Source organism: Pieris napi, chromosome Z (assembly GCF_905475465.1).
Source record: "Pieris napi chromosome Z, ilPieNapi1.2, whole genome shotgun sequence".
NCBI lineage: Eukaryota > Metazoa > Arthropoda > Insecta > Lepidoptera > Pieridae > Pieris > Pieris napi.
This window is the reverse complement of record NC_062259.1, coordinates 7,316,237-7,341,128: the sequence shown is the minus strand read 5'-3', so window position 1 is coordinate 7,341,128 and position 24,892 is coordinate 7,316,237. Positions and strand designations below refer to the sequence as shown.

The following is a 24,892-nucleotide window of genomic DNA, read 5'->3' as shown; positions in this document are numbered from 1 at the left end:
TATATTGATTATTTTAATTTTTTTCATAACACTATTTTATTTTTAGTTTATTCCTATATTTATATATTTAGGGTATGTACAAGGTTTATAAAACATTTTTACAAACTAAAATCACTTATAGGCAGATTTTGGTCAATATCAAATACAATTCTTTAACACCGTGAGTGGTGTTAGTTTAAAGTTCTTTAAACATTAAACATTTCAAGTGTTATCGCATTCTTGTCAATATTGTATATACATATTATATTTTAATTACTTATTTGTATGTAATTAATGTGTAAGTTTTTAGAAATATTTATACCTGTTATGATTCATTTTTTAAATAAAAAACGATTTATATTTAAATTTAAAATACTATTGTTCTTGGTCCATGCGAGTACTGGAAATTTAAATTAAACTTATTTAACGCGAAATTTCATATTATATTTTTATAATATACAATTAACTGCGAAGTATTTCAATGCAAATATTTCAATGTAAATTATTAAATTGGCAATAAAAATATTATTCTTGACTATCTGCTTTAATAAATAAACAATAATTTACTTAAATTTGTACTTTTACGTCTTACGAACTGAACTCTAAAAGTCAAATAATATCGTGTTGTATTGGTTCGGGAAATTGATAAAATGCTTTTGTGCATCGGTACTTAGTCGCTTCACCGAGCAACACGTATTTCTAAAAGGAATGTTTTTGCACATTATCAATGCTCCATTTTCCCCCTTATACATTTCATATTCAGTGTGGATACATATTTATTAATCATGAGTCATAATGCACAGGGATTTTTATACTACAGTATGTTAAGACCAAAATAATAGGAACGATTATATTCTTAATTAAAGAGTCATAGAGAGCAAGAGCTACAAATTAAGTATGTCAAAGAATATATAATTGTATGATGTAATATTAAAGATTTAAATTTCAGAAAATAAGGATTAAAAAATTAGCAATTCAGAAATCTATTCTGATTAAAATATCAATATATTGTTTATTTTGTTTGTAATAAATGATGTTTGTCTATAATTCAAAGCAAGCGCAGGTACACGAAACAAATATTTTTCGTAGTCTGCATGCAAGCACGGAATAGTCAAATAGGTTCTTAAAATGAATTACAACCCAAGATTTAACCTCATTAAAAGCACAAATTAAATTTGTGTTTGACTTGTTAATAAAACAGAATCAGACAAAATTTTAATGGTACTAACAACCCGATGAGATTGTTTTTTAATAACAATATTGAATTCTCTGTATGTGAGTTTTCTCTATTCTTGTTTCATGGAATGTTTTAACGAACGTTTCCATTAGGATCGGAACGTCGAGAAATAATTGAACTCTTGGATAAAGCAATTTTTCATTTTAAAAGCGGTTTTTACATATAAATTTGAAATCTTTGTTTTCTATAAAATATTTAGATGAATATTGAATACGCCTACTCTGAGAGAGAATTGGTTGACCTTTCGCATTTATTTGACGTAGATATAGTGCTTCTCGATACTTTCTTATAACTAAATGAAATATAATATTAATGGGAAAACTGAAATGGTGCTGGTTACGGCCTGGTTTACTTTTATTCTTATATATTCTTATATTATATTATATTATATCTGATGCTTGCGACTTCGTCTGTGTTAAGATAAGAATATAACGATTTATGATATGTGACAGACGCACATACAAAATGCGCGTACATGCATGCTTCACGTTACTGGACTAAATAATTTTTTTTATAACTCATCTGACAAGACGGAGTTTGAAAACGGAACAAAATAGTGTATATTTCTGTATCCTGTGATCATTGTTTTGCAAAAGCTGATCAGACTCGCTCTGCTAGGTCTGCGAATGTGTCCTGGTCTTCGAAACCTCCACCGCTCCCTGTTCTGTGTCTTTTGTGTCATACAGAAACAGTGAAACACATTTTAATCACTGGAATTCGGAGACATGTGTAGAGATAGTGAAACTTGACAAACCATGCGAGGGACCAATAAAACAAATATTAATAATATTAATATTATTATTATTTAGACATTAAATAATATCGTAGTGGGAATTATAAATAATGGCTATCTTATATTTGAGTGGGTGTTGGCCTAGTGGCTTCAGCGCGCATCCCTGACATCGTAAGTTCAAATTCCGATCGTGCACAAATGGACTTACAGTTTATGTGCGGTGAACAGTGAAGGAAAAAATCGTGAGGAAACCGGCATGGCATAGACCCAAAAGTCGATAGGCACTTTAGTGCCAGCCTTCCGACTAATCACCGATTTGCCTTTAGAAAATCATCAAACATAATATACAACCATCTGAGGCCCAGACTTAAAAGGTTGTAGCGCCATTGGATTTTTTAAAGTAACGCATTCGTTGTATACATAAATGTTTTAATTTAAATTTTCTTATGCTCCTTACATATTTTGCATATTATGTAAGCGAATGGTGTTTGCCTTCATTTGCAATTTAAATCAAAAGCAATGGAACATTATGATCGAATTACTGCCTAGGTGACTGAATAATACAGTAATATCAAGAAATTATCAAATATATTATCTATGCTATACGATGTTATTTAAATTTAAATGAAAAAAAATATTTTGTAATTAAAATACATATTTATAACAATTACACTATAATATAAATATTAAAAATTTCCAAGACTGATATTTTTTTAATGGCTTAGTTATTAATTAAATTCAACTAGGTACTTGGAATCGTATATAACATAAGATTCACGTGATATAAAATGTAAATTTAATAATCGTCGTTATATTTTCTGAGTAATAAGTTATAAAGAGAAAATCGCTGTTCGCTATTCAAATAAATATCGTATTTACACTCGTCCAATACAAACAACAATATTGCGCAGTAAAAATGCGAGTGTCAAATGGCGTAGAGAAGGTTAAAAGAGCTGCACTTTGTTTGAAACATACCGTTCCTGCATAATTATTTCTGAGCTATTGAGCTTTTCCGCTGATGGATTTAAATAAAAAATTTCACTATACGAAGTGAAGTGAAAATAGCTGTATATTATGTACATAGTCATTTATATAGATATTAGTGTAATAATTGGATTTTTATTTCTTGGAAAACTCACAGATTTTAAATTTTGTTCTTCATTAAATCATAAGACCATAAAAAAGTGCATCCTAATTATTATTTATTTGAAATGAGAAGCGGAATTTTAATTTTAATGTTACCTAGATCGATTTAATAATAAGTGATGAATGATTATGTAAGGTATATGGAAATTAATTAAACTAAATATAATTTTATTTATTAAAATATATCGTTAGTTTCAGCCTGTCGATGGCCACTGCTGGGCGTAAAAACATATTGTGTCATTGAAAATGGTATTTTGAAGCATAAATTTTTTAGTTAGGCATATATTTAGGCAGTTCTTTTGTGTAAAACGCGCTTTGTGACACTCTAATATAATCGCACGAATGTAGCTTTAAAAATCTAATTAAATTTACCATATTTAAATATTAAAAACCCTTTATATTTAATTTTTTTGGAGTTAGTAGTAAATTTTTTCGTTGTGCTCCTGCTTTGGCTGGACTCTTAGTTGGGTCTGTACTTACCCATTAAAACCCAACGGACACGGTAGCACCACGCGATGAACCAATAAAAATAAGCTGAATAAGTAACTACAAAGAAAGGAAATTATTAAATCATCCGACTTCATGACTTCCTCTTTTACGAAACTTTGATATTACTGCGCTGTAACACCAAACTAAAATTATTTCGAACTGAGTCTAATGAACAATAAAAAACTCAACGGCTTCATATGAACTTTTGCTATCTGGCAATTTTCATAGTTAACAATTGTCGCAGCTTTTGTTTGTCATATTAAATTGAATAATAGAGAGAATGAACGCGTGCTTGCTCCATGTAAAGCGAAGAGGCTACTTGAGTGTCAACATTATGCTGACAGCCATTCATTCTTAACCACCTGTTGATTACAGACTTTAATTACGGCCTAGGGGATTTTATATTTGCCAAAATTTGATAAATTTTGTTTTATCTCTATTTTTGACATGCTATTAAACATGACAAACTGACCTATTAAGCTGAGTGGAGTTAAGATGGACCCACGCGGTCTTTTAAGATACCTTCTGTGTTAGCTATCTCACGCACCTTCAATCGGCGGTCTGCCAATACGAGATCGTGGATTTTCGTTATCCTCCGTGGGAGCCGTTTTCGGGGCATCTGGGCGTGTATCATCAATAACCGACGTGCGACCACGTTTAAACTCGTTTTGACCAATTTTTGACTTTCGCCGTCGATGGAGAAGTTTACGGTGACTGTACACTGCCTCCAAGCACTGTTTAATTTTGCTACGCGATTTATCTTCCAAAAACAAGAATCGAATTACCGACCGATATTGCTCTTTTTCAATTTTTCTGAAACCCGCAGACACGCTCGCTTGCACACGTGGTCAAAGCAAAACTACGCGTCCGAAATGTTTTCCGAAATTCGGCTGAAATTTTTAGTCTATGAGAATTTCAAAGCGAAAAAGTAGCTTGTGTAAAAGAATATTTATCGAAAAAAGCTTTGGGCTATTGAATACCGGGCTACGACCGAATTAATGCGGATGGAACCGTAGAGCACAGCTAGTTATTAATATGGATTCACATCGCATTTTATTACAAGACTGAGTTACAAGTTACGACTGAGCTTTCAAAGATTTATATCAGATCACCATTTCGATCTCGTAACTAATAAATATCAGCTAGTCTTTGTTACATTTTTCCAATAACGTTTTGTATATTATTGAAAAGCTTAAGCTCTGGAGTACCTGATACTTTTGTTATATTCCGGTCTTTCAATATAGCTAATGTAAGGGCATAGTTTATATGCATTGTGTAGACATCTTTCTGCGTTTTAAATGCAATATTCTTATGATATATGTATCGATGTTTTGTCATTTGTGTTTACATTTTGCCTAATAATATCTTCACTCACATATTTATAAATAATTTCCCTGTCTCTTTTCGTCACAGCGTAAATACAATTCACCACAAACAAAAGAAAGAGTACTTTAAATATAACGGTACAGATTGTCATTATAGTAGCCTTTAATTTTTTTCCAAACACTAGATTCTAAGCTACGCGTAGGAGAAACATAGATACAATTTGTCAATATCGCCTGTGAGTCGGACTCGCATTTAAATTGACGTCATGAACAGTCCTTTCAGAAGTGTCACTGAATGCAACAGGTAAATTGACTACTCAATTTTGCATCATGTTTCAGATGTAAAATACGAATTGCATAGCTAACAGGATTTAAACCGGCTGTATATCAAAGTCAATTTAAGTAAATTGACAAGCATTGCTATGGGAACGCTGTAACTCGTCCTAAATTTTTTGACGTTTGGCTGTATCAAAATAAGAATAGATTACCAAATAATTCGAAATGTTATGAAAACCGTCGCGAGATATCACTTTAATAATTAATCCATCCCTCGCACTAACGCCAACGTAACGGATGTATTACCAAATATTATGTTTTATTATTTATCTATCTATGTTTTCCCTATTGTATATGTCTAATTAATTATTTCCTGTTAATGCTAAGATTTATAATTAAGGGAATTAGTTTCTGTAGATATTTAGATCTTCAAATATCCATTGGTATTATTTATATACTAATAAATAAATACGTGGAAATAACAAAAAAATCACTCCAAGTCTTGACTATTCGGGTGTGGATGAATGGTCGACACACACGTTACTATGGATACGTCCACTCCTCTTTTCCCTTCCTATATATTCCTTAATACATGTTTGGCACCATCTACTAGATATTGATTATGGTTAAATATGACAAACGGTGATGTTTTATGCTGTCTAGCGATACCTATTAAAGATTTCTTTTAGTATTAAAGTGCAGAATTTCTGTTTATCTTTGTATGAACATTTCTTTAATTGTCTTTGTAAAGTAGTATTTATTTCCAATTAATCAAAAGTAAACAAAAAGGTTTTAGTGATAAATCCTGTAGTATAGTTAACACTACTAAAACTTCTCCTGTATGTTAAACATGACTACGTCATAAAATAATCTGATTGTTGGTTGCAATTTGTTTCAAAATTTCATTATAAACTCAATATATCCATGGTATTGTTCGACAGGTTTAAATAGATGTTCAGTAATTAAATTGTATGTTTAATGTTAAACTAAATACACATGTTTGACACTGGTCCGTCACTGTTTTTCACAGACCTGATTTTTTAATCGTTTTTAAATAAAGCCTTTGTTACTCGATATAGCATTGTTAAGCGCTTGAGTCTCAGAAGGAACTTTTTTTAATGAACTAAGTGAGGAAAAATGTTTTATACCCAGACAGAAAGATTTTTAATAAACCGGTTGCGGGATTACATATAAAAAACCGTTTGGGTTTGTGGTGACCAGGTGATGTGGGATTGTATGGGACCCTTAAAATGGAACGGGAAAATATTTAAAATTATTTGTTGTTCCCGTTTGTTTTAATTTCCCACACGTTATCTCTGCCGAGAGAAAATGCGAGTGATTCAACTGGTTGGCTAAAAGAGATTGCTTTTAACGCAATTAACATGCTTTACTTAATATGTACAGACTTCTTATTCTCTTTTGCAATTTAGGTAAATTAATCTAAGACAGAATAATAATCTTAATACAGAATATCCGTCGCAAAATTCTAGAAGATGATAATAAGATGTTAATAGATATCGACAGATATTTGCAAGAATTTGAATAGCCTTGCACTTCGCTTAACCGCATTAATACCGACCATGTTATTGAATTTAATAAAATCACGTGAAAAGTTGTTTGTAGCATTTTCATACTATTAAAATATATCTACGCTTCTAGAATTAACTTAATACCTATAAATTCTGCTTTAATAAAATGAAAACGGTCCCGTATATCAAACAACATACATTCACCTGCATTTAGGGCTTCCCTAATTAATGCTGCCACATAATTCTGCTTTATATTTTGATCGTTTGTTCTACTTTTCTTGATACAACCTTACGAAATAACGAACTATATTATTATTATTAAGCCTTTATTTCTGACACCCAGTACAATATAATAACACTTATTTAAGTTACATTAAAAATAACTTAATTCTAATACATAAATAAAACTTAATCTTATACGTCACTTGACCCGTTTTAGGTAGTCAGCGTGTCTTGTGACACATAGGCCTCTTCCAGCTGTTTCCATTCTTTTCTGATGTTAGCTCTTCTTGTCCAAGTTGTGCCTCATATTCTCTTTATATCGTCTGCCCATCTCTTGCTGTGTCTTCCTCTTTTCCTTTTTCCATTGCGTGGTTGCCATTCTGTAATTATTTTTGTCCATTTCAACCTGCTATCTCTAGTCATGTGCCCGGTCCAGCGCCATTTCAATTGCCTTATTTTCTTTATAATGCCTTCTACTTTGGTCGCTGATCTTATCTCTTCTGCTCTTTTTCGATGTCTCAGTGTTACACCCACCATGATTCTTTCCATTCCTCTTTGGCATTCTCAACTTTTGAAGATGTTTCTGAGATAATGCCCAAGTCTGGCAGCCGTATGTAATACATGGTAGGATACATAGATTGAACACCTTTTTCTTAGCTACCATTGGGAAGTCTTTACTTTTAAGTACTTCCTTAAGGGACCAAAATCTCTTCCAGGCGCAAGACAGTCTTCTTTCTATCTCAAGATCTATTTGGTTATTAAATGACAATATTTGCCCTAAATATACGTACGTACATATTCGATAGCATCTCCTCCTATTAGTATCATAATAGTTTCTCTATTCGTCATTATTTTCAAATTATATTAATTGTCCAAACCCTTATTTGCCGGGCATCGAATCAAGAAACTCTCGATTTCACGCAACTTTAAAGTTTATTCAAGTGCATGCATATATTATATTAACCTTCGAGTAGGGTGAAGTAAGAAATTGCTATAAAATAGCTAATTTTTTGTATATTAAAAAAAATGTGCGTGTACTTATGTACGTGCGTAAGAAGTTATACTTCTTTGGCATTATTAAAAATAGTTTTTGATTGCATGCAAAAAATTAATTACAATTAAATAATCAAAGGCTGGAAAAGGAGTCATTATAGTCAATAAAGTTCAGTTTACATTTGAAAAATTAAATAAATAAATATTTATTATTATTCTCTTACATTAAGTGTACATAAATTCTATTCTTATTCGAATGTGGTTTTTAAATTATGTCCAATGCCGTAGCATCTTCCGTGGGCAACTTCATTCTGTTAATTTTGCGTCACGGTGCGCGCGCATCGTAAAATTTCACTGTCATCAATTTTTCATAACGCGCCTAACGAAGTATAACTTCAAAAAGTTTAGTTTACAAAACGAAGCCAGCTTGTAAAGCAGTAATACAAATAAATATTTTGTTTATAATATGAAAGTCGTTTAATTATATTCAATTACTATTTATTATACAAATTTTTCCTTACTGATATTATGCAAATAATTGTGTAGGTAATCGCTAGCGGTTGAAACTTTCGAAAACCAATAAATTTGTAATTACTGTTACCAATTATCTTATTTTGGTGTTTGAAATGCAGCCTTATTTATTTATTTAAATTAAGCTTTATTAACAGTACATTAAAAACGAATAGTGTAGATATCTATCTATCTGTAATAGCATTTCTTTATAATACTAATATAGTGTCGATACTCAGCGTGATGACAACATACGTATTGGATTGGATTTTTTTAAAAATTGATTCCTAAATTTAAAGTGCATAGTATTGCCCCTCTAATGTGAGTTGTGCTTTGGAGTTAAGTACCTCGCAAGTAGCCGAAATAACACATGCAATATGTTTTTCCGTAACAACATAATATATGGTTGCTTGACTGATAGTTTATCCCTTTACAAAGGCCTTCTTCGAAAACTTCAACTAAACCTTGCTGATGATCCCGGTACCATATTATTTATTTGAACTATCAAAGCTAACAGGTTTTGCGTTGTAGTCATATAATATGACCATGCACGCAAACAAGAGTATTGTGTTCTCAGTTATAACAGGAAATCCTTGCTTATTCCATTGTACTGGTTAAATTAATCTGAACGAAATCTTTAAAACATATACAAACAAATATCAGTAACATTATTCCAATCGTTGGATCATACAGGACAGTGTATCAGGAACGCATCTGAATTTCAGAGTTCATATCTTGATTTCAAAAGGTGATTTAAATAGTTAAAAATCATAGGTCTTCTAATTAAATCCTTGAGATTACCGTAAAAAAAAAATTAGAATTATCAATATCCTTTGGAGAAAAACTGTTATTATAAAACAGTAATAGATATAATAAATTAGTAATGTAATGTTATAATAAAATAAAAAGTGAGACAACAAAGAAGCAATCAACACATGGTTTTTAATTTATTTTAATAACTCAATATTCATAACAAATAACCCGACGCGGTTGACTAGCGTAGCGTGGGCAGGCACAGACATACCAATTAAGCTGGTTTTCAAGTGAATTTTCAATATATTTTCTCTATTACGCAACCACGAGTGGTCTGTTGCAGCTTTCTTGCTCAAACAATGTTCATACGTTAGCACAAGTATTGAGTGCATTGCATTTGGAATAACAGTTTCCTTAGCATTTCACGTAACTTTGATAGTTAATGAGGGAAGTTAACGGTAAAAGTCAGAATAAATAATGCACAAGTAAGCACATTTTACGTACCTAGGTAATACTGAAAATGTTTAGAAAATGAAAAACGGCTTAATGTCTCTTCTATGGCATTTTCGTATACTTTCACCGCATCTTCAGGGCTCGTAAAGCGAATACCTCGAATTTTATCTATAGTTTTGGGTTCGTAGCAATATATCCAGCTTTCATCACCTGTGACGATGTCAAATACAGCATTTAAGTCACCGCCGTTGAACTTATCTAACATTTGGCGACATCAGTCCATGCGAAGGTGTTTCTGGTCGTCGGTTAAAGTATGGGGAATCCATCTGGTACAAAGCTTCCTGACGCCTAAATGTTTGTGTAATATTTTTTGAACTTGAATCATACCAATGCCTAGGATTGCCCGTATCTGCTATAGGTCACTCTCTTATCTTCCTCTATCATGCGTCGCACAGCACTGATGTTATCTTCAGTAGCCGCTGTTAAAGGACGTCCCTTTAACAGCGGCTCTCCCAACTCAACTCAGCTCTCAGCGCTCCCAACAAGAGTTTTAGATTTTCCGCCAATCCTCAAAACAAATGACAAATGACTACATTAGGTTACCAAAGAGTTCTAAAATTGAAATTCAAAAAAGTTTTCATTAGCAATGTTTCTAATTGGCCAGTTCTAAATATTTTCAGTGTTACCCCGTATATATTTTTATGTATTGGATGTGGATTTTTATGAAACAAAGAGTATTATGATTTCATATTAAAGCAAATTTTTATGTGCAAAATTTTTTAAATTTTATTTAAATTTAAATAAATTGTTGCCCATCTACAGCCAAATTTTTTTGTTTAGCATTTCTAACGCTTACTTGACATATTCCATATCTTTTAGCATACATTGTTTGGTTATTTAGTTCTTCGTCCTATATAAAGTCACGAGACTGTAAACCTATAAATTATAGTTCGTTCAACTATTTCGAGAGTAAACTAGTTAAATCGAAGCTTTACAATATTATGAGCGGAACGTGACTTGTATGCTGGCCCAATAGAATGGTAGGGGAGCCCACGATGCTAAATGGGGATTTACTCGAGCGTCGTAGAGACCTATTGGGATGCAAAGCTTAGATAAAAAGAAGAAAAAAATGTTATATGATAAATTCCTTTTCATCGGTGGGGGAAGCGGCTATAGATAGTTAAATATGTAAAAAAAAACTGTTGCATGGACATCCTCGAGCGCGTCAGATATTGATAGCATCTATGCCCTACGTATTTTTAATAATGTACGTATGTTAATCTGATCGTTTGCATGATGAGGGTGGTTGTATTTAAGGGTTGAAAATTTAAAAAAAAAAAAAATGATCGAGCGCGTCAGATTTTCTAAGGGAGTGTTAAGTGCACCAAAAAAAAGCTCTCATTCACTAATCTGACGATTTCGATGGGACGCAAACCCACAGCCATTTTCTTAATTTGCAAAAAAAAATCGCAATTTTGAAATACTCAAGCGCGTCAGATTAAGATATATGTGGTTCATCTTTATGTTCTAAACGTACTGTCTCATAATCTGACGATTATCTAGAGGGATTCGCCTGATCTGCCAAAAAAAAAATAGAAAAACGGTTCACCTAAAGGGCCATCCCTGCAACTTCCCGCTAATTCCATTCCTGGGCGCTTAAAATTGATATTTTGAGCTCGCTGAGTTCAAAGAAATAACATTTCTATGCATTTGAGCTCTCCCAGCTCGAAAGTCTGATAGAAGTTTCATAGAACACTATTTTTGGAATTTTCAAACCGCAATAACTTTTGAATGGATCAAGCAATTTTCACGCGGTTGGCGGCATTCGACGCAGTTTTATCATCCTCATAAATAATTTTGCAATTTTAATTGATCGAACCACAAATTTCGGAGTAATCCCGAAAAAACCCTTTTTCGGGTTTCTTTCGTGTACGATATCTCTCGAACGAACCAACCGCTTTTGACCAGCTTGGTGGCGATCGACGTGGTTTTTCAAGCTCAAAGGCGGATTAGTTTTTGAAGTTGATCGATAAAGAAACCACTTTAAAAAAAAATATTTCTTATTTTTTTAAGATTTTTCAAAATTTCTCAAAATCTATCGGTCCGAATCGGTTCAAATTCACAGGAAATGTAATTTTGAGGGAAATATTTAGAACGCCGTTTAGTAGATTCCGATCGGTTTAAGGAAATGTAGGCATCACGCAGCTGCACGCATTTAACTTTATCGACGAATTTTTGTTATTTCGGCTTGCGGAAATCGTCAGATTATATATTTTTCATTATTCTTGAATTATTTCCTTCAAAATAAAAAAAAATTAGCTACGCTCGAGAATGTCGAGATGACGTTTTTTTTTTACAACTTTGTTGCCCTCCCCTTTTTTTCCGTCACTCTCAAATTGTCAGATTAGTGGAATATACACTTTTTAGGATGTAATTAACTCACCCTACCTTAATCTGACGCGCTCGGGAATTTCTGATGGTCAATTTTTTTTTACTAAACTGATCCTGTCTCCTTCACGTGCGGCCTTATATATGGGCCTCATATTTTGTGGAGGTACTTAACCGGGTACAAGGTATCCCCCTATATATTAATCTGCCGCGCTTTAGTAAATCCCGAAATCCCCTCTTGGGCTCCCCTACCAGAATTAGTTGACGTTAATAATATTACGTTGTCAATTTCCTACTAATTGTGGAATCAATACAACGTTAGGATATCTGTTTATAGAAACTTAATATGGAAACAACAATGCACATACTAGTATAGGAATTATTACTAATGCATCCTTTGTATTTATGTCTTAATTTTCTTATACGGCTAAATTCTTTATGTGCGTTGACAGAATAAACAAAACGAGTACTAATATGAAATCTAAAACAATTGAATATTTAAAAAAAATTTATCCATGGATGAATCATTTAGGCTACTAGGCTTCACCCGAGTACTGGTACAGTCGGCAGATATGTCACTTAACTCGAATGTACTTCCAAACTCGATTCCCCTGCTGCTGAAGACGCATTATATGTGCTTGATGAGAGTTCGCAAGTGAATTTGATAATTGACGTTTGCAGAGTAGGGGACAAATTTGGAAATGCGTACCGAAATATGAGAACTTAATTGGCCGTAGCGTATAATATATAAATATTGTACTAATTATTATTATATAATATTTTTTTAAAATGAGATTAGAAAAAGAGCATAGAAAATATATCCTGTAAAAGGCTAAGACAGAATTAAATTAAAACATTTGGCTATAGATTATTTAATTATCACTTTATTAAATGACTGTACTTCTTAATATAATCTGTTACTTTAAACGTTCAAGCATTGTAAAGCTAAGTTTTTTTTATCGTCAATTTGTTGAAAAAGCTTTTATAACATTAATAATTTATTCGAACCAACTCAATTAATTATTTAGCTCGCCTCAATTAGTATCAATATTGCTACTCAGACCATCAGTAAAATTATCCATTACTATTTCAATAATTAATTAATCAAAGTTAATTTATTATACGGTTCAAACCAATTTCATTTACAGTAAGCTTAAATAATCCATATAGATTCATATAAGTTTTTTTTATATAAACTCTTTGTTTCAGTGCTCTTCGATCGGTGGATTGGGGTAATATTCGCCGCGATGGCCATAATTTATTCACAAAACTCATCCGAACACGTAACCCTCAAGACATCGAGGGTCCTGAAATCCCAGCTCCGGGTACACAACGCCTCTCTGTAAGTAAATCTCATTTGTTAGAAATTCTCAAATAGTTACAATTATGTTGAAAAGCAATTTTCTAAAATGACTATTGTTGGCCAAACTTAACTTTTTAGAAATGTTCTAAACTAAATTTCTCTAAGTTAAAATATATTCACTTATATTATTTACAGAGCATGAACGTTAAATGTTAAAATTTCCATTAACTGCCAGTATTCAAAGTTTTAGAATGATGAGTAAATCTGGCCTCTCTAATTTTAATAAATTTATTTAAATTAACTGTCACCTGTTTTATTTACAATCTCAATCACCCTTTATTTGAGAACTGGCAGTAAATGTAAAATTAGAAGCATTTAATGTATATTTCTTTTTTTACGTTCATAAGTACACTTATGAATTGTGTTACCTACATGAATAAATTATTTTTTACTTTTACTTTGACTTTGCCAGAATTATTCTTAGGTACGTCTCACAGGATTGGATTAAAATACATAACTATTTCGAAATACATTATTATGTGAATAATCTCTTACCAATGTATAGACTACATTTTTTCTTTAAAAACCTTATTTTATAAGAAACTACTGGAAATGAAATGCTCTATAAATTCCTAAGAATTTTAAAATTTGTTATCTTCAATAGTGGATCTTGCTATTTCTTGAATATCGCAAAAATAAGCTCAGAAATATATTAGTATTCTTATGATAAGAATTGTATAAAAACATATTACATGCATCGAGTAGAACTCAATTTTCCTTAAAGCTCTTATTTAGTCCGATGCACTCACTCAATGTGCCTTGTATATAGTTTGAATATAGAATTACAACAAGGAGGATCTTGGTTATGAAATGGAACTCTCAAATTATATAAATTCACTATTTCAGTATCTGCAATGTTTTATTAATACCTAAAGGTAAGAGTAATTAAATTCAAACTATAATTATGTGTTTTAGGGCTGTTTACCTCGTCATAATTTTCATCGTATGTTTTGAATGTCACAATTTCATCTGTAATTATGAGCTTCGTCCAGCGTACTAAACACTAAACCGGTCTCTGCCTTGTGATTCTGTAACTCACTTTTCGAACTCGCACAGCGGTTTTCGCATCAGAATGCCAACTCGTAAAATGACTGCTTTACGACTGATTTGAGCGCGACCGCAGATGCGAAAACCGCTGTGCGAGTTCGAAAAGTGAGTTACAGAATCGCAAGGCAGTTCTCTTAACGTATATCAATCTCCTCAAAGGAATGCTAAACAACTAAACATTTGTATCAGTACCACTGAGTTACATTGAGTATGTAAAATTCTTTTTCGTATGGAACGCTGTCTACAAAACATTGAAAAAACGTTTTCAGTTTATCTAAAATATTGATCCCACCAGACAGTTTAGAATTTTAGATAGACTCACAGTATGATTGAGATGTAGCATATACAGTGTAAACTCTTTATAACGAATTTCAAGGCACCGAGTATTTTTTTCGTTATAGGGAAGAGAATAAAATACCGAATTTAACCAATTACCAAAAGTCATTTCTAATTTTATTAATATCAATAGGTAAATTATTCTAAACACATATAAAACATAACGCTTTCCTTTTACTGGCCATATTGACAGTTTCAAATTTTGTTTACGACTTATAATACACGATAGGTGATGGTGGTGCGTTTAGTAACTGAGACTAAAATTCCTACAGGCAATGTTATCTTAGAATAATGGCACACGTGTTAATGTGATTAACAATAAAAAACGCGAGACGGCTGTTTATGACCTCAGGTGTCTTTCTTAGAAATTTCGGTACATCAAAAGGTTAGTTTCATAAGCTGATTATAAAATCAATTACACTTATGTATGTTGTTGATGTCTAAATATGACAATAATTCTTCGTTATCAAGAGTAGCTGTTGCGTTATAAAGACAAAATTTATGTTTGGGTTTTGTGTTAAACCAAACAAATGTAACTATTTTTACGTTATAGAGAGTTTACACTGTACTTAGTTATACCTTAATCATGACTGATTTTAGTTTAATTCTCGATTCTAAGTGCCGATTTCCATCCCTTGATTGGTTTTCCCTAAATGTCATCAAGTCTTTTACACTGCGTTTTAATTCCGGTGAACTTGTTAAATACCCAGCTCAACACTGATTGAAATTAAATTGTATTCAGAGTTTATAGCGTATGGAAGAAAGTTTAATATTGATGCAACGAAGCCTCCTTATACCTGTCACTAGCAACCGCAATTCAAACAGGGCTCGTTAACGATGCGTATATCCTGCATATCGTCTATTTCTCACTTGAATTTCCACATTGATTAGTTTATCATGTATACGGTAACGCTTTGTAAAAAAGTATTCGTATTTCGCGTCTATACTCGTATTAATCAAACATGGTATTGGGACACACTATACATAAACTGAAAAGGATATAGTTTATATTTGAGATTTTTTAGTTGGTCGTGATTTTTTGTGTACTACGTAAACCTACAAATATTGTTCTGTTGGGTTAGAACATCCTGTTTACGCAATTAAATAACGCCGGGCACGCGGATTTTACGATTGTTTTTAGTTTTGTTTCGTAAACGACAATACATATCATACAATGGATATTTATTTGACTTTAAGTTTAATTTTATTATGAAAGGTCACGCAAGAGTTTATTAAATACTTTTTTATATTTAAAATGTTTGACATTATAAATAAATACGTATTAAAATGGAAAAGTAATTATTTATTTAATCTGATTAATCACACAGTTATGTAATATGAATTGAAATATGAATTGAATTGAATACGAACTTGAATCACATAAAAAAGTAAAATCTTACAGATTATTGAAAAAATCTAACTTTAAAACTAGTTTCAACGATTCAAGGCTAATGATACATTCTGGAATATAGAAGCTTACTTGAGTAGCAATCTGTTGATCAGGTGATCTTTGATCTGATTGACGTCTTGGAATAGCGACCATAGTTTTGCAAGTATAGACTCTCCTTAATTAACTAGTTTGCTATATATATAATTATATGTGTAGCCTTTCATTTCATATTTATTTGCCTATTCACAATTTTGCATTCTACAGGTATTGAACATATTTGTGAGAAGTTGTTGTCTATTAGAGAAATTTAGAAGTCCTGTGATAAACTGTGATAATTAGCCTTTCATCCCGGTTGATGATGATATGTATAAAGATGATATTATATATATCTATATATATAAAAAGAAAATGGTGTTCGTTTGAGGCTCTTTCACGCTTAAACCACTGATCGTATCGACATGAAACTACCACTATTCGATGCGAAATTTTTCCTAGATGGTTTATGGCTATTTATTTTTTTAATTCCAACGTTCCTTCATTTTTTTATTTCTGTTTTACTTTTATTAAAAAATTTCCCGCTAATAAAAACAAAAGAGGCTTCCTAGAACCTCTAAACGTCAACATCTGTTAAAAACTCGATTTTCGAAATATTTCAATTTTCTTAGCGGGAAGTTAAAAAGAAGAATAATAAAAATATGAAAAAAAATAAAATAATGAAACATAAAATTTATTTTAATTCGTCCAGCAAAGCGGGCGCGAAACGGCTAGTCTATATATATATATGATGATTTTAAGATATAACTATATCATATCTTATATATATATTATTAACGTTAACATGTTATTATTAATAAACCATCAATTATCATCATTCTTTTTGTGAAATGTATTCAAAAGTAATTTATATAACTAAGCCATTGTTCATATATACGAGAAAACCAGATTATGTACAGAATATATAGAGAACAATTAATAATGAATGAATTAGGTAACCACATTTTGCCTTATATAACGTACGTGATATTTAAACTCGTCTATCTTTGCTATATGTGCTTTTTCAAGGCGAGTTGTTTAGAGATTTTAAACTTATGTTAGAGTTCATTCCTTTGACGCATGTGAGCTATTAAATAACGTGTGCTAAGTGCTTACGCAAAGGAACGAAGTAATGTAGTCGTTTTTAGAAAAACCAATTTTCGATATAAATTTATTCTTCGGGTGATGGAATCTCTAACGACTGGCATTTCACATTTTTAAAGTATTCTTGCGAACACCAATTGGTGGCGGTGGAACCAGCCAGTGGAGTTATTTCAATTCGATATTATTTTGTAGGCCTCAAATAACTAGATTTTTTAGCAAATGAAAAATAGAATATACAAAATATGCGTGGTTATATTATTTACTAGTATGTTAGAATTCTATTTAGTAACTACAAATTTGACTATCAGCTCGGCAACACACACAATTATAAATTACATCAAGAAAAAATATATTTATAAACGATGCAACGCAAACTCTAACTTCGATTTTGTTGTTGACCCTTTGGAATTGAGACTCTTGAGCCGTGGAATTCAAGTGCAAAGGCGCTAATTAAAGATTTAAATTGACCTTAGAGCTGGTGCTTTCCTCGCTCAACGAATAAGTATCGCAATACAACGAGGAAATGCTGCCAGCGTTAAAGGTACACTTCCACAAGGGCCAAACTTTTTATTTGTTTTAATTTTCTATGATTATTATTACAATGTAGGTTAAGAAGATTTATTAACGTTAAGAATTTTAAACTTTTAAGCAATAAACTTGTTATTATACTACTATCACATGATAAGTATTATAACCATAATTCTCGGATTGATTTGACTGTTACTTGATAAAATACTGAATTCATAATATACACTGTAATTGTCGACTTTTTATTTATTTATTTACACTTCGTTGCAATAAAAATAAAAGAAACACAATACATACAAATTATAAGGGATGCAACGGACGGCCTTATCGCTAATAAGCAATGACTTCCAGGCAACCCTAGTTAAACAGAAAAACTAAAAAAAGAAACATGATGAGTGCGAGACGTGCAGAAATATAATAAGTATATAAGTATATAAAAAAATATATTTATATAACATTTGGTTCTGCACAAAAATAATATATTTTACTGCCGCTATAAATCTCAAAATTTCGGGTCAAATAATAAATAAGGTTAATGTAATCATGATAAGTTCCTCCCTCAAGTAACATTTTAATTTAATAAGATAAAATGTGTTAATAAATATAATATGACATAAAATCACGTTTTAATGGAAATGTTTTAATCCAAAACGGTAGGGGCTTAACTTACGTTGGTAGATATCGGCGTAGCACTTAGATGGCAAAAGAATTTTTAATTTAGTAATACGCTGCTGTGAAGATTGTGATCGAAGTGATCCCTCTATCTGTTATATAATCCTCTTTTGTCATCGCGTCGTTCTTTCTAGTACAATATACTGTCTAATAATATATACTAAAGAAGCGTAATAATAAGTTTAAACCATAATTGTTGAGTATGTATGAACTTGCCTTGAACCTTAGTTCATCTATCTGTATTTTTTATCCGTGTCCCAAACCACTCTTAATGAAACAATTAAAATACATTTAATAGGTAATACATATAAACGATTGAAGGTGATGCTTATAATATATGAAACAGAATTATTTGTATAGTTAACCCATAGTTGTATTATAAGTAAATAAGTTTGTAGGAGGTAATCACTGGACCATCTGACACAATTTTAAAAACTCTTTCATCAGTAGCATTGCACGTTGTCATATTTATTAACTAAAAAAATTCAAATACTTTTTCGTGGTAGTCGGATTTGCTAAGTTGGTCGAACGAAAACGTTTCTTACGAACGTTGCCCAAAATGATTGAGTTCTAGAGAAAAGTTAAAGAACTTGTTAATGCCTACAAAAAAGTGAAAGCGTATGTTTAACTTTTATATTAAAACAAGTCCTCCGCCCAGTCTACGTGTCTGTCTATCAACTCAAAAACTACAGAATGGAATTTATTGGTTTTCATCAATATCAATTATTTCACGCAATGTGACACTTGAGTGATTATGACCAATCATTTGAGACATTCAACATTTATGTATAACGGAATTAACTATACCATCAAAGACATAATTCAAATTATTGTTTAATACAATTAAATAATATTATTAAACTAATCAATTCCTCTCTTGTAGCGATGCTTAGATACAACGGACCTTACATCTTTGGGAGTTGGTTCCTGTGCCGGCACCGGGATGTATCTGGTCTCCGGGATGGTTGTGCAAAAGTTTGCTGGCCCTGGAGCGGCGATAAGTTTCATGATAGCAGCCATAGCGAGCATTTTCTCAGGTAATTTTTTTTGTCCTTGCAGCAACTTATATGAATATTTAAAATGCGATATTAATAAAAAAAATAAACTTGAGTTCATACACGCCGAGCTTTTGTAGACAATAAAATAAAATGCATGTAAATTTAACTCTAAAAGCATTTAATTTAAATTTGACGCTTTAAAACCCAATTTCATTACTTACATTTCATTATTGGGTGTCGGAATAATCCAATTGCGAGTTATGCCATACTATTCAATGGTATTAATTGTTTATTATTGACTAACAAACATAACTTAACTAACAGAGAAAAGGTTTACTCAAATAGAAAACTTAATTAATACATAAACGAAGAATGTTATTTGTAAGGCAAATGTTGTCGCTGTTTTGAGTATAGAACATAAATATTGTGTTGCAACCCTGAGGTCCTGAGTTCAAATCCCAGCTGTGCACTACTGAATTTTTCTTTCTATGTACGTAATTGACAATGACAGAATGGTTCACAAACTTGCCTATAAAACACAATTCCAAAAAGCAGATGCCATTTTTTGTATATAATATAGGGAGGTCCTTCACTTTAGTTTCTGATACAAGAATAGTTAAATAGTCCATAAAATTTAATTTAACATAAAACCCTCTTTATATAAATAATTGAATTATTTACAGTTAAGAACTATCGCTCGACTCATTTAAGCATATAAAATCGTCCCATAACTGTAGTAACGATATAATTACACAGTATATCGTGAATACACTTGAAAGTTTTATATCAAGTAGTATGTTATGTTCGTAAACATGCCACTTCAAAAAAATCGCTTTTATAAAACGTGTTACATAGAATGAACCCATTATATAAAGCCTTCGTTTATATTCTAAGTAGTGCATTGAAATGTAATGTTCCTCGATCATTCTAATTATACCGATATCCTATTTGTGCTTCACCCTGACTACGGTTAAATGTTAATTAAGTCCACTTACACAGGATCTCGAGAACATTATAATTAACTTCAATTGATAAACGCAGCATCACATCAGCCTTACCGAGCTAAACTTAGAATAAACAATATTTTATTTAAATACGTAGTTTTAGACAAACTTTGAGCCCCCAATTGATCATTATTTATTTTATTGTTAAAACGTCATAAATGATTTATGATATCCTTAATATGCTATAATGTACCTGTTATGTGACCATTTTGGTTTTTAAATATGTCATTGCGGGATAACCGCATGGTGCCCATTTTCAGTAAACAAAATTACTTTTGTATGGTAAGCGTACAGTAATTTTCATATTGTGGTAATTAACAATAAATGTTGAGCTCGTATTGATCATCGTTAATCTCTCAACACGGGTATTAATGATATCTTAAATTTTCTATTCAACCCTAATCTAGATAATAAAGTTTTCTATTCCACAAAATTACAAATGGGTCTTAAAAAATCTCTCGAATCTTATTTGGTGATGTTTGAAATTTACAAAGAAAACTTAAAATATTTTTTACGGAGTTAACTCTATAAACCGTAAACATTTAAGTATTGATTTTATAAAAAACAATATTTCACAGGGTTTTGCTACGCTGAGTTTGGTGTCCGAGTGCCAAATACAACAGGATCTGCTTACACCTACTCCTACGTCACTATTGGCGAATTCATAGCGTTTATTATCGGCTGGAATATGCTATTGGAATACCTGGTAATTACTCTCGTATTATCTGTTGCATTGCCAGTGTAATTAATGCTACAAATAGAGAACGCCGGGGGATGGGGGACTGTTTTGTCTCACCATATCATTGCAATACGAGGAAAAGCCGCCAGCTTTATGCGTAGTTTAAAATAGGGACCAAAGTTTTGATTACAGTATTTATTTTATAACATGCAATAATGTTTTAATTTCGTTAATGTTTTAATAATAAACATAAGCTACTTATTATCAATAAGTCATAATAATTGTACACATGTAGAAATAAAATCCTCAATTTATCTCAGTAACCTAATAAACAATTCAGACCGAAAGATACAGGACTAGAAGAATCCGCTTATGTAAACGAACTACGAATTAGTGTAGCTTTGGCTCAGTGAACTGCTTTTGATAAATATGAACCTTTTTTCAATGATACAAATCCGAACCTTTTGCAGGATTTAAGTAAGTGATATTAAGCCGTTTATAAGATTACACAAAGGAAGGAGCTTAAGTATTGTCGCCTGTCAAGCTTTAATTAGAAAAGTCAATGCCAAGCTGTATTATATAAAATACCACCTTGGTTCTATGCATAACTACTTGATCAGACTAATTGCAGAGTTTTAACTAAATTGCACACCTGTCTCTTTTCTTCACAGTGTAAACATAATTTGACTGAAAGAGGCGAAAGAATACGTTCATTAAAAGAGTGCAACTATGAAAGATTTTAGATAAAACACCAAATACTTTAATACTCGAACGATAATTGCTCACTACACTATACCTGAATAATAGGTATTATTTTTAAAAGGGCAATGTTAGTGCATTTTTTTAGTAATATACACTCGTGATACATCTATTTCCGTGTAAAAAATACGTATTTTTATAAGACCTTTAATACCAATTAGGTCAAAGATATTATATTTAGACAAATCGTTACGGATTCGCTTCGATACTTCAAAAGCCCGATGCATGATCAATAACATGGTTTATTTTCATCGCGGTTAGGGCATAACGATTTCAATTTGTGGAATCTATTATTAATTCAGAAAGAGCTAGTTTCCGCAACATCATACCAACCAATAATTTTAACAACCATTCTCAGAATATACGAGTTTGTCGGAGCAATGGCGCTGGTATCACTGCCATTGTCATTATAATTGAATAACATCAAAGTCATATTAGTTCAAAACTGTACTGTGGTTTATTTAATTTGCCGAACTATGAAATTACTACAGACTATCAAATCAAATTTTAGTTTCTATTTATTTAGTAAATAGGTAACTTAAAAGTTATACATTGAAACACAGTTAAATCAGTGGTCAATAAGACATGACTACTAACAACTACGACTAGCAACTAATATAAACATAACTATTGGTATTTTTTCACCGATTCCAAGTAATTGAGGAAGAGGGTTCGCAAGTTCGATGCCGGACTATTGTATTTATTCTCATGTTTTTGTTAGATTGGAACCAGTGCGTGTGCTCGAGCCTTGAGCGTCTGTTTCGACTCCTTATGTGATGGTGCTATTACCAACTTCTTTGCATCGCACATTGGAACCATCTTTGGTAAGTTATGATTTCACATTATAGAATGTAAATAATTTTTATCTTTATCTAAATTGCCTAGGGATATGCCTATAAGATATGTAGGTAATTTAATTCCTCACTGATACAAAATGGTTGGCAGCGAAACTATTTTTTAGGTATTGTGCTATTGTAGGTAATCAATATGTATCTGATAAGACATGCCGTACGAGCAAGTGTTAATGGCGTATAGAAACAAATGATTGTTGAATTACTGAGTTTCAGTCGATCACAGGGTAGAAAATCGCTTACCTAACTATAATGGTTAAGTCTGCTCTGTTTCTCCATCATAGTAGATAATGTCGTCAAAACATAATACATGTAGCGGATCAACCTGTTAGCTTCGATCGTAGCTCGTATCTCGTAGCACATATGTAGTAGCGTCGTAATGGCAATGCTACGACGTTGTTAACTTAACATCGTTAATAGTTTAACCGGTAACAATTAGACACAGATTTTTATGCAGTGTATTTTACTAATTAAGACGTTTTTACCTGCGATTTTCATAAGTACTAATTTTAAATTTCGATGGGGTTTTTCTAAGTTGAAATAATAATAACATATTTAGTAGCAATGGTAGATCGGTGGTTCCAAAATGATTAATGAATATAAGTTTGTATTTTGAACTAATCTTCAAAACTAGTTTGTGCTATGATGAAAACATGTTATCAGACTGCATTCATATCTCTTAGTTTCAGAGAAATTTAATTAAATTACTTCATTTATACAGTAATACTTAAGTAAAACAGAAATACAGCTTTGATAAACTTCGTATTGCATTCAGGAATATTCCTCGTTTCAATAATAAAGCTAAAACATGAACGTGCTGTTCTTCGTAATATTAAAAGTCGTACATTCGTAGATAATTCAATCCCCTTTACTTCTTCACTTAACCTCATTCATTAATTAATTATGCATTTAGTACACAGAATGGACAGTTTCCATTAACTGCTTAGTTTAATGATGTATAGTAGAAATAAATTTTTGTGTGTGTCATCTGTCTGCTTATGTCACTCGTAAAATATATTGTATTCGATAAGTTGATTTTTCTAAAATAGAGTATATTTTTATTCATTACCCATCGTGAGAAAGAGGGAAAATAATAAGTAAAAAATATTAAATACAAAATAATAAGTATTCAAGTATTATGCATAAAACGATAAACCTAAAAAAAATATATTACTCAAATCCGAATAAAGCGTAAACTAAAATGTCTTTCTCTCAGGAAACATCGCATTTAAAACCTGACCCAAATATGATTAAAACAGTAACAAGTAGGTACACTGAACCGCAAATTACATTTTCATCTAATCTCAAATTTATGTTTGAATTACCTTTGCAATGACGTACTTTAAATATAGAATTTTGTAAAATAAAATAACAGCTACTTCAAACGCTTCCGCTTAGACAGTATTATGATTCTGTTAATATATGACTATTTTAAGAGCCTTACTTACGGAAAGGGCTTAAAGTTGTGCTTCTTTTTGATGCTTTTCCAAACAATTATTTATTCGGTGTATCCAATGGAGAATTAATATTTCTCAAGATTATTGAAATGCATTGTAGGAATAATAATTGTTTATTATTTAAATATAATTGTAAAAAAATCCTTAAAACCTCATTATTCACAAATTAAGTATATTTCGTCATTGTTAAATTGTGTTTTGGCTGTGATTTATACTAATTTATTCTTTATGAATAGGGAGTTTAATCTAAGAGTTACATAAACATAATATATACCGATAACTTTAGAGAATGTTTTAGGAATTTATTTCTATATTGGAATTTTTGATCAAAATACTATTGTTATCATGTTGTATGCCATAAGTCAGTGGCGTTATATGGCGTTATATCTAGGGTAGTAGAGTTTAATGCACTACTTTATCTAAAAAAAATGTATGTTATAATTAATACAAGGTTAAAGTGAAAAATGTACGAATGGTTAAAGCTAACGTTGGCAACGTTTTCGTATATTAATATTGTGGTTGTTTATATTCAGTAATTTCCTAGTAAGAAGCAAATTAAAGCTAATAGGCGATATTGCTTAAAAGTGCCGTACGTCATAACCAAACCTTATACAATTATATATTATTCAGTGTTATTT

At 31.5% G+C, this 24,892-nt stretch overlaps 1 protein-coding gene across 1 annotated transcript in view; it reads left to right on the top strand.

The window, feature by feature from the left end:
* LOC125062474 (probable cationic amino acid transporter) overlaps positions 1-24,892 on the top strand; it is a 44,287-nt gene that overhangs the window by 2,237 nt on the left and 17,158 nt on the right. Inside the window, exons 2-5 of the mRNA XM_047668441.1 lie at positions 13,243-13,375; positions 19,390-19,543; positions 21,087-21,214; positions 22,668-22,770. Coding sequence (XP_047524397.1) covers positions 13,243-13,375; positions 19,390-19,543; positions 21,087-21,214; positions 22,668-22,770 — 518 coding nt within the window. The remainder of the gene's footprint in view (positions 1-13,242; positions 13,376-19,389; positions 19,544-21,086; positions 21,215-22,667; positions 22,771-24,892) is intronic.